This window comes from Elgaria multicarinata, chromosome 1, assembly GCF_023053635.1.
Source record: "Elgaria multicarinata webbii isolate HBS135686 ecotype San Diego chromosome 1, rElgMul1.1.pri, whole genome shotgun sequence".
Taxonomy (NCBI): domain Eukaryota; kingdom Metazoa; phylum Chordata; class Lepidosauria; order Squamata; family Anguidae; genus Elgaria; species Elgaria multicarinata.
The window spans coordinates 172,788,719-172,804,728 of record NC_086171.1 but is presented as its reverse complement, the minus strand read 5'-3'; the positions used below and the strand labels follow the sequence as shown (position 1 = coordinate 172,804,728).

General features: G+C 41.5%; 1 protein-coding gene across 1 annotated transcript in view; it reads left to right on the top strand.

Annotated features, from left to right (window-relative positions):
- Window positions 1-16,010, top strand: part of KCND3 (potassium voltage-gated channel subfamily D member 3) — a 364,787-nt gene that overhangs the window by 275,275 nt on the left and 73,502 nt on the right. The window contains exon 3 of the mRNA XM_063143105.1: window positions 7,034-7,196. Coding sequence (XP_062999175.1) covers window positions 7,034-7,196 — 163 coding nt within the window. The remainder of the gene's footprint in view (window positions 1-7,033; window positions 7,197-16,010) is intronic.

The window sequence follows — 16,010 nt, the reverse complement described above, 5'->3', positions numbered from 1 at the left end:
GAGGGCACTAGAGTTTTGGAAGGCTGTGTCAGAGGCCTAGCTGCAAGGTAACAAACTCAGAAAGTAAATGGCACCATGTTGGCCCTCACAAGGGATAGAATGGAGAGTTGACAGAGCATAGTTGGGAAAGAAAGAAGGAAGGAAGGAAGGAAAGAAAGAAAGAAAGAAAGAAAGATGACTGAAGTACAGGTATTTGCCTGTTTTAGAGGAAAAGGCATCTCAGGAGGCATCTGTGAAGGTTTGTGGTAATCTGGGAGTTCATCACAGGGTTTGAAGATTGCAGTTCACAAAGTAATAGTGGGAACAAGTCACCCTACCTCTAGAATAACAATCTGGAAGTTGTTGCCATTCTCATGTGAAGTGAAGACACCTCCTGAGTCTCACACTATGCATGTAGCACCCAAAACAAAAAACCTGGGTTTAGGGCAGCCACTTGTGAATTGCCAAAGAAGACATGCATAAATCACCAGAAAAGAGGTCAAAAGAGGACACCAATTTGCATGAAATTGACATATGCCTATGCAGACAGATAAAAAGATAGATAAATATTGAGAAAATATTGTTATGATTTAAACATAATACAGTACATGTTCCCATACTGTGGACAATGTGACCTGTGTGTCTTGCTCAGACTGCCATCAAGTGCTGTTGCTGGGCAGCTTCAAGGTCCATCTTTCCCTTCTGAATTTTCTTTATCTTTAAAACAGACCTTCAAATAGAGGATACCTTCAAAACAGAAGACAGTCCTCTATAAAAGAGGATGCATGGACACCATACCTGTGTTCCATTTGAACCTTCCTTACTGAGCTATACAGAGAAGTGATGGGCTCCTTGTCTGAAGGATTAACTGACTTGAGAAAAACTCAGGCAATGAACTTCCTTGTTCCTTGTTGGATGACACTTAAAAAAAAATCCTGCTTAAATTTTCAGGTCAAACCAAGGCCAGATATGAAAGCAGTTTGAAAATGGTATATGGAATGTGTCATGGGTCCCATCAGTTGTCAGTGCACTTCAGCACCATTATAAAGCAGTAGTGTAGATCCTGCCCCCAAATCCATCTCTTTGTACACTGGTGGTTGCCCTCTTAGAATAGGGACTTGGCAGATGGTTGCACACAACATCAAAAAGCTGGGAAGATGACTTAGTAGTGACACACTGAACGTGGTTTATGATCATCATGAAGCAAGCAGATGAATTGTTTGCTACGAATACATTTTTCACTGACAGAAAGGATAAGCCCAGATAAAAAAATAAGCACTTGGCTGAATGCTTAAGGGCTTTGTAAATTGTCCGTCAGTCTAACTGATCTGGCCATTGCCTAGAGTAGAAGTCATTGTGCAAGTCTTTAAGACAACCAGACATTGTTTGCCAATGCAGATTGATGTTAACCCAGTTCCAGCATTTGAATCAATATGTGCACACCAGTTAAGTAGTTGTTCAAATAATATGAAAAATAGCCTACCATTAAAAAAAAAAGTATAAAGTTGGTCTTCTAATCAAGCCCAAAACAAGGGATCAGACTGGTATGAAAATGAGAGGAGATTATATTATTGAAATTGGGAATTCAACTATTTGGATTTGTAGCACTTATCTTGCATGTGCTACAAATCCTAAGCTGTTGCAGCAAAAACAACAGAGGGTTTGTGGCACCTGAGAGACCAACATGAGTTATGCCATAATAAATTTGTTCATCTTTAGGTGCCAGAAAACTCTTTGTCGATTTGGCATTTGTAGGAATTTGTCAGAATGCCATGCAGTTGATTTTCAACCAACATTGGGAAGAGGTATAAATTGTTTTTTCATTTGTTTTTGTTTTAAAGTGTTCTAGACAGCTCCTTCATCCATAAAAGATCCCAGGGCAGTATATGGAAAATTTCTGTAAAACAAATGCAATATAATAACGACAATGAAATTATAGGATGAGTCCCAGTTGAAGTTGGCTCTATAGTGAACCAGGGTGAAGCGGGATGCTGCAGACTCCACATGCCAACATCCATACATTGTGCATTGACATGTGCATAAGGGAAGCCTATGGCTGCAAAGCGCTATCCAAGTAGTTTTCCCCTTTGCAGACATCCATTTGCACTATGTGGGCACACTGGACCAAGGAGCCACAGAATGTCAACAGCAGGGCCAGCTCCATGGGCCAATTGTTCCTTCCACACATAGAATCCCCTTCACTTGAATAACACATGAAGGGGGTGGGGAGATTGTGTCTTCCATTACAAAGGAGCAGTCTTTTGATCAGTAAGCGTTTGGGGTGGGGTGGGGGGGTCTTCTGGTTTTTGTTTGGAGAATGAACAGAAACAAGTGCTGATTTGGCTTAGTTTGCACATTCATCCTGTAACTAACCTGTTCGGATTAGCCAGGGGTGTTACAGAGAGCACATGGTCACATGTACTGCTTAGCTTCTAAAAGGATAGATACTTGGGCTTAGTCTTCACTCTGAACTACACAATCACCCCTTGAGTGCCCTGTTCTGTGCTTATGAGCATGAGGGAACAGATGAGTGGAAATATTTATTTATTTATTATATTTTTATACCGCCCAATAGCCAAAGCTCTCTGGGCAGTTCACAAAAGTTAAAAACCATGAAGAGCATAAAAACAACCAATAAATTTAAAACACACATACGAAATACAATATAAAAAGCACAACCAGAATAAATTCACACAGGAAAAATTAATATAGGTTAAAATATGAGATTAAAACTGCAAAAATACTGAGAAAATAAAAAGGTCTTCAGCTGGCTATGGAAAGAAAACAACATAGGTGCCAAGCGAACCTCTCTGGGGAGCTCGTTCCACAACCAGGGTGCCACAGCAGAGAAAGCCCTCCTCCTAGTAGCCACCTGCCTCACTTCCTTCCTCAGAGGCACTGCTCCAGGATTTCCTGCTCTAGCAAACCAATACAAATTAGATCCTGATCACACCTTATTCAGTCAGTCATAAACCACTGTGTTTCATTTATCATTTTTGTGGCATCAGTTTTCTGGGTAAAAGTCATAAGCGTTCATTTTGTTTGGATTTTCTGTTCTGTTGTTTAAATGACTTCTTCAGATGATCTTCTGTGCAGAAAAACTAATGTTACTTTCAAGCATTTTGTTTTCCCCTTGTTATAGTTTGATCCTTTCGCTTCCCGTTTTTTTACGAACCCCAAGTATAGTGTGGTATTCAGATTGCTGTGAGCCATGGTTAATCTATGTATGCTACTGTGGTGTTACACCCCACAAGTCAGTTCCATAATGCATGTCTAGCATTAATAAGTCTAGTGTGTTTAGAATGTTGACCTGAGTGGGTGGAGTTAGAATGTCTGAGGAGGGACGGGTAGAATGATATATAAAGGAATGACTGAGGGGATTGTAGAGACCTTTTAGGTACTCTTAGGGTCTTTAGCCTTTAGTGCTTTAGCTCTTGGTGTGTAGAGTACTTGGGTTCTGGAGAGTTTGAGGTTCAGTGTAGAGAGTGGTGTCTTTTGAGAGTGGGTGTGGAGATAGACAGTTTGTTATAATAAACAATACTGATAATAAAGTTCAAGAGTGATTGTGTGAGAGAAAGGAAAGCCTGTATGTGAATGAATGAAAGGATTGGATGAAAGGTTTCAAAAAGGTTTTGAAATGTTTTAATTTGAAACAAAGCTTGTGAACTTTTAAAAATAAATTTTAATCATTTTGTTTTAACTACCACAAAAATCTCACGTGTCTGTTTGGCATTTATCATCTGAAGTTATTTACATTTAACACAAACTCTGACATATAATTTACAGTGCATTATTTTATTATTGAAATCCTTCTCCATTTAACCCCTTTCTCCACATAGTTTGGAGAAAGGTGGTGTTTGTCCCTCGCCTCAGGCGTATCAAGCGGTGGTGTTTGGCTTGAGCAGGGGGTGTCCGCGGCCGGGCCTGGTGTTCAGAGCCTGTGTCGTGGCAGCTACTACTCCCAGTTCTGCATCTACAATAATTGCTGCAGAATAGAATTTCCATTGCACCCTTAGGCAATATCATACACTGGAATGAGGGGTCCCTATATTTTCACCCCAGCAAAGGTGTTACATGACAAGCCAAGGCCAATTTGGCTTCAATGATCCCATACATGCTACTATATACTTTTTCTGTTTCATGTAATGATGCTGGGTTAAGAAACTGATTCTGAATATGTAAAAGCAAAGAAGAAATCTGGGGAGATGCAAAAGAAAGGATTCTGGTTCTGGAAAACCATAATGTTCCTGCTCAGAGGCAGTCTCATTTTGCATATGCTTCAAGCCTATTCAAGATTTAATGCAAGATTTGCCTTGGTTGAACTTCAAACATGATTTTTCAGTTTCCTCTTCTTTCTTTTCTGTTTTGTACTTCTTTAGTAGTGGGTAGTTCCAATTGCATAATGCATTGTTGAAGAGTAGAAAATGATTTGCAGACTCCAATATTATGAAAGCAGTCAAAACACACTATCATCATGGGTTGGAATTTAATCCAGTAAAAGCAAGGTTGAACTTCAAGATAAATGCAAAAGAAAATTAATTTTGTGGTAAAACAATCCAACTAATGTAAGAAACAACATACTAAAACTTGAAATGTCTGGATTGATGTAAAACAGTTTGTAGTTTTCCCCATCACCAGTTATTGTTGGATTGGCTGAAAAGTAAGAGTCACTATAATATTTCTGCTTCTATTGGATCTGTGTGGGTTTTTGTTTTTGTTTTTTGTAAATTACCTTTACATTCATTGAAATATTCAAACATTTAATAGGGGCATTTGAGTCACTCTTTTATCAGCAGAACAACCAGGACCTCAAATTCTTTAAAAAAAAAATTAAAATTCTTTGGATGAAAAGAATTGCTTCCAACTTGTCATGCCGAAAGCCTTACTTAAGAGCTATCATGATGCCAAGTTTCATCTTTTTACCTTTAAAAATAACAGAGCTGTAAACATTTTGGTTAATTCCCATAGGCTACAATAGGGCGGTTATCCAAAAACCGAATGGTTCTCTGACGGGTAATCCGACAATGTGGAGAGACAGAGCTGCTCTAAAAATTGGAGTGGAGAATTGCCTCATTGGAGCTTCACTCCAAATTTCAGAGCAGGGAAGACCCGCTCCGCACTCCCCATATATATATATATATATATATATATATATATATATATTGGCCTGTGGCAGAATGGTACACAGTGTCTTGCATCAAAACAAAGCATTGGGGTGAATGTCATTCCATGCCATCATGTAGGAGGCAATGTTCAGGAGATGTAGGCCTGGGCTCCCTGTAGTGCTTTATTCAGTTCTATATACATAGTGGTGTATTGGCATGGGAGTTCCATACATAACAGCACTGAGCTGGACACAATTTTATGCTATCTTATAGAGGATACCCTTCTAGAGATGTGGGTGTATGATGGCATAAAGCTTCTTGTGAAGTGTATTCCCCTGTGTCTTTGCTCATTTTTACATACATTGACTAGTATTGGTATGTTTGACAGCATCATGTTTGACAGCATCACTTCCTGTTTGGTTGAAGCATGGTGCATATCCTGAGACTTCAAAACCCACACACTGCTTTTGAAGATCCTACAGGAATGTGGCCTACACAACTGGGGATAAGAAAGACACACAACTTGTTTTGCATCTTGCTGGACTTCATAACATCTAATACATTGTTTCTTGCACTAATCTGATGGTTGTCTCAAAATAATGTATTTTGCAATTGTTTTAAAATTAGCATGTATTGCAGGTAATGAAGAGGACAGTGTCCATGAAACTTATGGCAGAATAAATCCATTAGTATTTCAGGTGCCACAAGATTCCTTTTATGCAGGTGTGATGATGAAAAAAAGTTCTGTAGGCTCCAGTATTTATTTATTTATTTGCAACATTTAAATACTGCTCCACACCTAAGCAGATTTCAATATCATGAAAGCAGTTACAATGAACTAACAATATGTATTGGAACTGTTACCTGGAGGTGGAATTGAGATGTCTTTATAGATGCATTTGTGTGCTCCATTAGTTTTGTGCAGAACCAGGTGAGTACTGTGCAAAGTGTGTTGTGGGAAACATTTGGACGATGCCTAGGGCTGGCCCTGATCCCTCTGCCTTAAAAAAAACCCCAGCTAAAATCTGCTAACTGTCCTTGGGCTTCAAGTTTTAGAATTTATGAGACTGGAGAATTTGATGCAAAACCTGTATTTTTTTTGCTGGAAACAAGGCCCAGTATGGTTTGGAAGAAAAAAACAGGTAAAGTTTAAACAGCTCATCCATCAACATGAGATCATTATGAATGTAAACTACACAGACCTGGACTGGAATATCATCTGTCATTTTTATGGAGCTCTAGATTGTTTTTATGCACCGGGCTGCAGGGGTTTATTCTGCAAAAGTGCTAAATGGAGCATCTGATGAAGCAGGCTGTTGCCTATATAAGTACTTGCCACAATAAACCAGTGAACCTGAGAACCAAAGGTGAATGCAGACAGTTTAGGTCCTGTTGGCCATTCAGAAATGAACAGAATGTTGCCATGAAGAACCTCAGCGGTGGGCCTTCTCTGAAGCGGCACCCACCCTCTGGAAAACCCTCCCTCGTGCAGTTTGGGAGGCGGAAAATGTAACATCTTTTAAACTCCTCTTGCAAACATACCTTTTCGGAAAGGCTCTCCATGGTTTTTAATTTAACTGGTTTTTATATTGCTTTTTTAACATTTAATGTTTTTTAAATTTATCTATACTTGTTGTATTTTATGGTTTTAATTGTGCACTGCTCAGAGACCCTCGGCTGATGGGCAGTATAAAAATGTAATAAATAAACAAAATAGATGTAGCAAGGTTTCTAACTCCCTCTTTCTCCCCTGCAGTGTCCAACAGGCTCCACCCACCAAAAAACACCCACCACAATACATTCTGGAAAACTTTTGGAGTTACTTTTGAAGGAGTACAAGGATATGAGGCCTCTGATTTCATCTTCTAGATGATTAAATTTGCAAGTGTTTACTTGTGATGAGCTTTGTCCTAATATCACCATCTCATTTTGTCTGTCTTTTACACCAGTTATGGAGATATGGTGCCGAAGACGATTGCGGGCAAGATATTCGGCTCCATTTGTTCACTCAGCGGTGTGCTTGTCATTGCCCTTCCTGTGCCAGTTATTGTTTCCAACTTCAGCCGGATTTACCACCAGAATCAAAGAGCTGACAAGCGGCGAGCACAAAAGGTAAGCTGCTAATCCACTGAAAGCTATGATGCTCATACAGATTTCATTGCCACTGTACTGATACTGGTACCGTCTATCACAACAGCAACGTGTAGAAGTTACCTTTGCCCATTCTCGCCCAAGGTACTGTTTTTACAGGCTGATTCACACACACACACTTAACAACTGCAAGATGATGTGCAGGGGTTAGGACCCAAACCAAGAGGTTCAAATGTCAACAAAGAAGACATTAACTAAACATTAGGAAGAAACACCTGACAGTTCAAGCTGTTTGATGATGAAACAGACGGCCTTAGAAGGTGGTGGTCTCTCCTTTGTTGGAGGTTTTTAAGCAGATAAAAAAGTGATAGCTACCTATCAGGGATACTGTGGTAGTGGATTTCCTGTAACAGCAGGGGGTTGGACCAGGTGACTTTTTAGGTCTCTTCCAACTAAGTGATTCTAGCTGAAGTATTGAACAGCCATCACAGAGATCAAACTCTACATGTATTCAACTGTAAAATATCATATTTGTCTTTCAAAGTTATTAGGTGGGCAGATGTAACCCTGCAGATAGTCCCCTATAAGATATTACCTTTATCTTTAAGAGTTATCAGGTGGGCAGATGTATCTCTACAGATGTTCAACTCCAAAATATCATATTTGTCTTTAAGAGAGATCAAGTGGGCAGATGTCTTCTCATGTATGTTCAAAGTGCATCACAATCTCTGTGATGTGTTGTAGGCTTGGTCCTAAAGACCTAGTGGAGGTAAAACTGCTAGAACTAGTTTGTTGACATGTATTAACACAATTGCCTGAATTCTTGGACTCCCCTTTGGGTCGTGTTTATGGGGACTGTGAAGATGAGTGCCTGAACTTCCAAATTTACCAATGCACCATTGAGCACACCTAATGTATCCCACCTCCTTTCATCTCATACTGCCAAATTTATTCTCTCATTGATAGTCTGAATAATGTCAGTTTTTTGCTGTGCTGTATCTGATAAGGGGAAGTACTATCATTAAGGCAGTATTCATTCATCCCATTTAAGGCACATTCCTTGGCTCTGATCTGGCAAGGAAGAATGACTTATCTAATGAGCAAGATGGATGGTGTTAAAAGAGGAATGGTGCCTGTGCTTTCCATTGCCTTTCCTAGATGAGGGTGGGGAGATAATTTATGGGCATGGGTGTTTGCCTCTCTGCATACATGTCTCTTTTCTTGGCGTGCTCAAGGGGTATGGTGAAGGAGCAAGAGTTGTGCTATAAGTCATGACTCTTGTCCCCCACTGGTGAGCCTCGTCCCTTGCTTACTTGTCACCTTTGCCACCCCAGTCGCAGCCATGAAGTTGAGGTTTCTGATGGGTGCTTGATTCTGGATTTCTGAGGAGGAATGTATGAATGCCAAGTGTTAGCAATAGCCTCATCCTACTGGGTTCTTCCCATTGGCTCCATTGGCGTGCACAAGGGGTGTGCCAAGTGTGCGTAGGCACATTCTAATGTTTCTGGGACTACTTCCTCTTTCCCACACTCCCCTCCTCCCCCACTTTCAAAGCGAGGCTTTTAAGGAGAAGAGGAAAGCGAGCAACCCACCATTAATATACCTTTAAGCACAGCAGGTTCCACCTTAAAGCCGCCAACATGAAGGGTGGAGCAGGAAAGAAGCATGTGGCCCGCAATGGTGGGGCAACTTTGGCTGCAGCAAGAACAGCCTCCAGAAGTGGTGTTGGCAGGGCCCTCACTTAGTGCAAAGTGAAGAAGCCAGTGGGAGAGTCGCGTGGGCAGTGACTTGCTTCTTTGCTGACTTGGCCAGTTCTTTGAATCATGGCTGCAGAACTGGAGGATGTGTGTCTGCAGCTGAGCAAGCAAACACGTGGGATGGAGGAGTGGTGGTGACTATGTGGACAGTCTGTGGCTCTCACACAACAACAGTGTCTAGTGGGCCCAAGGTTATCAGGGAAGACCAGTAGGGCCATCCCTCTATGTTTGCAGAGGGGCTTACAGTGGTCGCTGGTTGGTACGGGGCTTGGTGCTGGGCTTTCTTTTAATTCCTGGGTTCCAGGCTCACAGGAAGGCAGGGGCAAAGGCTTTGGGTTGTAATTAGTCATGGGGTGGCCTTTACCATAGCTGGGCACCTCCTTGAGCATGCCCTTGTTCCCATAGAGGGGCTGAGGCTCAGTATTTGTGGACCTGCTTCTATGCAGAAGGGGTCCCCAGGAAGGCATGGGAAAGACGCCTTAAAAACTGAGTTGCAGCACAATCCTATGTATGTCTACTCAGAAATAAGCCCCACTAAGAACAACAGGACTTATTCTGAGGTAAAGGTGCATGGAATTTCAGCCTGAAATAGATGGGAGGATGGAGAAAGGCAGGAGAAGAGGATAAAGATGAAGCCATTGCAGAATAGGATAGATAACTGTGGGTTTTTCAACCCACATTTAAACATTGTATTAAGTACAGCAATGATGTCCCTAAATGTATACAGGGCAGCAGAGGGAAATCCTATTTTATTCCTTTAGTTATGCTAATATGACATGATGCAGGAGCCCTGCCTATTATGACCAGATACAAAAGAGTTGTAGGATTCCCCCCCCCTTTTTAAGCATGCATCATGTCATATTAGCATAACTAAAGGAATAAAATAGGATTTCCCTCTGCTGCCCTGATGCTGAACATCTTTACTTAGGAGTAAGCACCATTTTGTTATAGGAAAGGATAATATAAGTATGGAGCATGCTAAGATTTGCACAACCTTTTTCTTTCCAAACACGCAGAGGATTGCACCTTAAGTGGATTTATAATGTGGAACTTGGCACATGTGTGAAATCTTTAAAAAAAGGTATTATTACTCTAGCTTCAGGAGTGTAGCAGCTGTGCAGTGTGGAACGTATACTGAAGTGGTACTGCAATAAAAAGGGATGTGAGCAGCAATGTTTGGATTAGGGGCAACGTAACATATGAGTGTATAGTGTGTCTTGGCTTGGCTTGCTAGAGCGTGTCTGGATCTCCTAGGCTCTGAAAGCATCTTTCTGGACTGCACCTGATGGTTGCATGATCCACAAGGTCAGGCACTGGAGGGTGCATAGTCCTCATTGACACCAGGGGTTTGCTCTTGCTAGAGAAAGGTGCACAGATATGAAGAAGCAGAGGGACTCTAATTCTTTTGTGGTGAAAAGCTGTCTTGTGGCTTCAAGAAGACTCACAAATTTATTACAGTATAATAAGCTTTAGTCAACTAGCCTCTAGTGCCAAAATAACTTGATTGGCTTATGCACCATGACATGAGCCGCGTGTGTGTGTGTGTGTGTGTGTGTGTGTGTCAGTCATTCTGCCTCAAGGAGCAAAATATCTTGGGCCAGGCTGTTGGGGTGGGGGAGCGATAAAGTGTGCTTTCCCCTCCTCCACTCCAATTGGGGCATTAGGTACACACCCTAATGAAATGAGCTGTGCACACCTATGGTTGGCTCATCATTAAAAGTACTGCATCACCAAAGTTTGCATCACCAACGTGCTCCACGTTCTCTAGACCCAAGGGCAAAGTAATGTAGCCCTACTATGGTATGCATCTTAAGCTCTGTTTCCTCACTGGGGCATATGTACTCTTGGTGGTTTTCTGTGATTGGCTACTGAGCAAGTCAAAATCCTATCCTCTGATGTGGCACAGGTGGAGGGGGAGGATAAAGAGGAAGCGGGCTGTCAGTTTAGGTTTCTCATTGATTAGAATGGAAACATTTTAACTAATGCCACTCCTCCTTCCCCTAGCACCCCAACTCCTTCCCTTGTACTAGGGGTGTACTGCTGATGCTGCATGACTCCAGGGCAACAGCAATGCTTCAGCAGCATATATCCACTATGCCAGTGTGGTGCAGTGGCTAAAATTGGACTGGGAGTTGGGACATCCAGATTCTAGTCCCCATTCAGGTATGGAAACCCACTGGGTAACTTTGGGCCAGTCTTTGGCCCTTTCTACACCTAAGGGTTATCCCAGGAAAATGGAGGGATCATTCCTGCCTTCTCCCGGGATCCCTTGTGTGGCATTTGGATGCACAGGGATGATCCCGGGATATAGGGCCCACAGACTCTTAGCCCAACCCACCTCACAGGGTTGTTGTTGTAAGGATATAATGGACAGGAGGAAAAAAGGTGGGATATAAATGCAATAATAAATAAATAAAATGTTGGCCTAACCTTTTGTTCTGCTGGCCTTAGACATTTAGTAGCAAGCCTATCCCAGCAGGTGTCATTTGAGGATAGGATTGCACTGTAATCAACATTTTTGTTTTTACAAAAAGAAAAACCTAGTTCTGTAAAAACTGACACTTCAAAAGTCCAAGAAAGTTCCCCCACTCATCCTCCCTTCCCCTTACAGGAGTGAACATTAAATAATGTTCTCAGTAAATCTGAAAATAAAACAAAAGGCAGCTGATGTGACTGTGGCATTTTTAATCCTCTAGGGGGGAATCTCTGGTAATTGACTTTCTTCTAATTAGCTCTAATAGCACCTCGGCACCTCCTTGTCTCTTGCAGAAAAGGCTGAAGCAAAGCTATTGCACGTCACACTGTCTGCTGGTAAGTCCAAGTGACAGGCGGAGCGACACGAGCCATAATGAGCGGGGGGGGGGGGGGATGGCTTTCCTCCCCCTGCAACAAAGAATGAGGAACAATCTATTATTAAATATGTGGTTTAGAAACACAAAAAGGAAACAGTCAATGGAAATGACTGCGCTGTAAGAAAAGAGGAAAATAAATAAAACATGACCCTGCTTCCGTTCATCTCACTCACAATCTGATATGGTTAAAAACACACCAAAAAAACCCTTTGGCTTTAAGTGGAGCCTTTCTCCTATCTAAAGCTCCTTTTTTATTTTGTTAATTGCACTCCGAACTGGCTCTTCCTTTAGAAAACTTGGAGCAGCTTATGTGATATGGAGCTTCCAGGTTGTTGCCTTCCTCATTCACACACTGACTGGTCCAAGACCAGTTTAAGCATTCACAATGTAATCATGTGGCCTTGGATAATAATTTGTAAACTGGTAGCAGTGGGACAGGAGGGATAGGTGCGTGACCAAGGCAGATAGCATGCCATCAGCGTCCCAGGAAAGAAACAGAAGCAGCTCTGTTTATGTCAGTCCACGTTCATGTAAGCCTATGCGGCAGGGTCTTGCTATTTACTGTTTTACTCTGTACAGCACCATGTACATTGATGGTGCTATATAAATAAATAAATTAATAATAATAATAATAATAATAATAATAATAATAATAATAATGTCAATGGCTCCCTCTTCCTTTGGCTTGCCTGTAGAGGGTATCAAAGTCCTCTATGAGATAAATATACATGTGCAGCTATGATCCAGAGGTCAAGTGTGGGGTTGTTTACATGGATACATCAAGTTCAAGTCAGGCTTTCATTAAGTCTGATTTAGCTTGAATTAAGCCTTAGAACAAAGCAACTGCCATAGATTATATGGCCTGACCACATGGGGTTAAATAATACGTGAGGTTAATTAATAACAGGATCAACTCAAGTTGCATCCCATTCACAGGCTGATTTGCAGTTTAAGAGATTGCAGTCCCACTGGACCCAATGAATGAATCATCTCCTTAAAGAGGGGGGTGGATCTTCATAAACATTTTGGTACATATTTCTCCATTTTTGTATGTGTTTTTGCTAAATATATACTTTTTTTCCCAAAAAAAATCCTAATATAATGCATGTTAATGTTATTTTTCCTGATAACACACATCTTTGTATGCATTTTTTGATCTAGCAACATGCAAAAAAGATATATGAAACTACGGGCTCATCTACACCAAGCAAGATATTGCACTATGAAAGCGGTATATAAAAGGCAAGAGCCACACTACTGCCTTATAGCAGTATTGAAGTGCACTGACAACTGTTGGGGCCCATTGACACATACCATATATCACTTTCATACCACTTTCATAGTGCTATATCCTGCTTGGTGTAGATGTGTCATGGGCTCCAACAGTTGTCAGTGCACTTCAGTACCACTATAAGGCAGTTGTGTAGATCCTGCAGTGCACTTCAATACTGCTATAAAGCAGTAGTGGGGCTCCTGCCTTTTCTACACCACTTTCATAGTGCAATATCTTGCAGTAGTGTGGCTCCTGCCTTCTATCCTGTACACTTTTAGTTGAAGTTGATTCCTGGACATTGCCTAGTACTAGGATAAAGCTTTTAGCACTTTCGTTCCTGAGTTTTCCCCAACACTCCAATCCAACTTTACAATTACACATAAAACCCACAGTGATTGGACACTTCCATCTTAACTAGCACTTACTGTTGTGGAAAACTGTAACTCAACAGGTAATGAATTAACCTGACTCGTCTTACCAACAATATAATTGAATATCATGCAGCAACAATGTCATGTGTTATTGGAAATCTGACATTAGAAATCAGATCTACATTCATTCCTAAATGAGTTCTTCATGTATGCCAGTTTGAAACCTTAAAATAACAGCATAAAATGCAGCAAAATCCTATCCAGTTAATGTCCCAGAACCCTGACCTTTGGTATCACTCAAATACCTTTTAAGCATTTGTAGGCACAGCTTCTCTGTCATCATCAGCACCAATGCTCACACTTTCAGCCTTCTCATTTAACAAAAATAGCACTTTGCCTACTTAAAATAGCACCTGTGATCACATATAATCTGAAAAGAAACAAACACTGTTAAAAGGAGATGGCATGCTTCTGGATAAATAATACTGTAAATCATAGTGATTCACGTTATATTCTTATTGTAATTTCCTAAATTTGCTAAGATCACTAATTTGCTAAGGTCAGTATACTGTTGTTCTTTAAGGACACCAGTGTATAGACACCCCATTGTTGCACTGAACAGTGTGCCCAAAGATTTTGGGATTGGGGTCCAGAAATAGCAATTGTCCACAACCAAGCTTCTGGGAGCATTAATATTCCAGATTTGGGGATAGACAGACAGACAGACAGACAGTCAGACAGACAGACAGACAGACAGATATTTGATCTATGCATTTGTTCCCTATTTATGAAGGGGCAGCTCTATCCACATATCAAAATAGTGCCCATCTCTCCTTCCTTATTATTATTATATACTACTTTTACGTATTACAAACCATCACAAAATTCCTTTACGGTGATCTGATGCAGGGCTTTTTGATGTGACAAATGTTCAACCGGTAGGAGAAAAGAAGGATTGTATTACCATTTTATAGACAAGGAACACCTTCTCAGGCCTCCAAATATTCTCTGAGGTTCCATTCATGCATAAATGGGAAAAATGTTTTCCCCACTTGTTAAGCCTCTTCCCCTGGACTAAGTTATCAGTGGCAGTTGATCTGTTTTGCAATGAGCTTATCTGTCGCTAACTTCAATTCCAGCATGATTGATTGCTGCTCTTATCAGGTTACTCTTGTTGACACACACACACACACGACGCATTTCCTCATCACATTTGAATTTCTAATTCTCCCAGGGCTGAGCAAATTGCTGAATTAGTAAAGTTGTATCAAGTTTTAAATAGAGAAGTGATTTTCACGTGCCCTAAATTGTAAGCGTACTAAAGCTAGAGGAAAGCACACACATTCATTAGAACATGTACTGAAATGTTGTTGGGGTTCATGAGATGTCAGATGCCCATTAAATACCACATGAGGTTTAGCACCACTCTTTTTTTGATGGTCATGAATTATAATTTGTAGTGTGTTTGTACCTACCTCTTAAACAGTAGCCCATTCACACAGCAGCCTCAGAAGTGATGTTCTTCACTTCTGTGCCTTTTTGCGCTGCCCATTCAGTGGGAATTACATGACTGATGTTCTTCCTTGTTTTGTCCCTACAGTGAGAAGAAAGCATGCCAAGAGATACCATTTCAGGTTTCAAAAGCAAGGGTAGTGCAAAGGGAGTATCAGCTGCACGTTTGGGAGGCCAATTGAGGAAGATGCCCTCAGCAGGCCCCCTACCGGAGAACAGCCACCTCCTTCTCGTGGCCTATTCATTTGCCTTCCCCCGTTGGGGATCATGCAGGACAGGGAAAGCTCTTTGTGTGCTGCTTGCCAACAAGTGACATGATAAGGGAATCCCCACTTAGTGGAGGCTGGTGGCTCCGATGTCAGTGGCGTGATGAATCTGCTCTGGGTGTCAGTCAAAACCAGAACCAGTCAGAACTGTAAAGGAGCTCCTTTAGAGTTCTGACTGAAATCCAGAGCAGATTTGCCACCCCACTCACCTTAGAACCACCAGCCTCCACTGTCCCCACTGTTATCTCCTAATATTGATCAGAGATAACAGCAGGGATCCCTCTCTCTGCTCACCCTGATTGGCAGGGCTTAGGATGGTGAAGGGACTTCAGTTAAGGACCCACGGATTGGATAGGCTGGTCTGGTGGACCAAGTTGGAGATTTTCATTCTTGCATTATCATGTGTTGATTAGTGAGAATAAATCATGCTGCCTTTAGAAAGGACAACTCTACCACCAATTCCTATCTAAGACAGAGGTGGGAGGTTCCCCCCCCCCCATGGAGGGGAGGTATAGGAAGCTGCCTATATCAGACCATTGGTCCATCTGTCTCAGTATCTCTACACAGACTGGCAGTGGCACTCCTGGGATGCTGGGGGCTGAACCAAGGAAATTGTGCATGCAAAGTACGTGCTCGCCTACTGAGTCATGGCCCTTTGCAAATATATCCTACAGCAGTCGAGTCAGATGTTCCAGTGGTAGTAAATTAGCAGTACAGTGCTAGTACAAAATCAGCCTGTAGCAATTTGAAATGAAAGGCTAAAGCTATCATATTCCTGTACTAAACTAGAAGGATTGGTTTCCT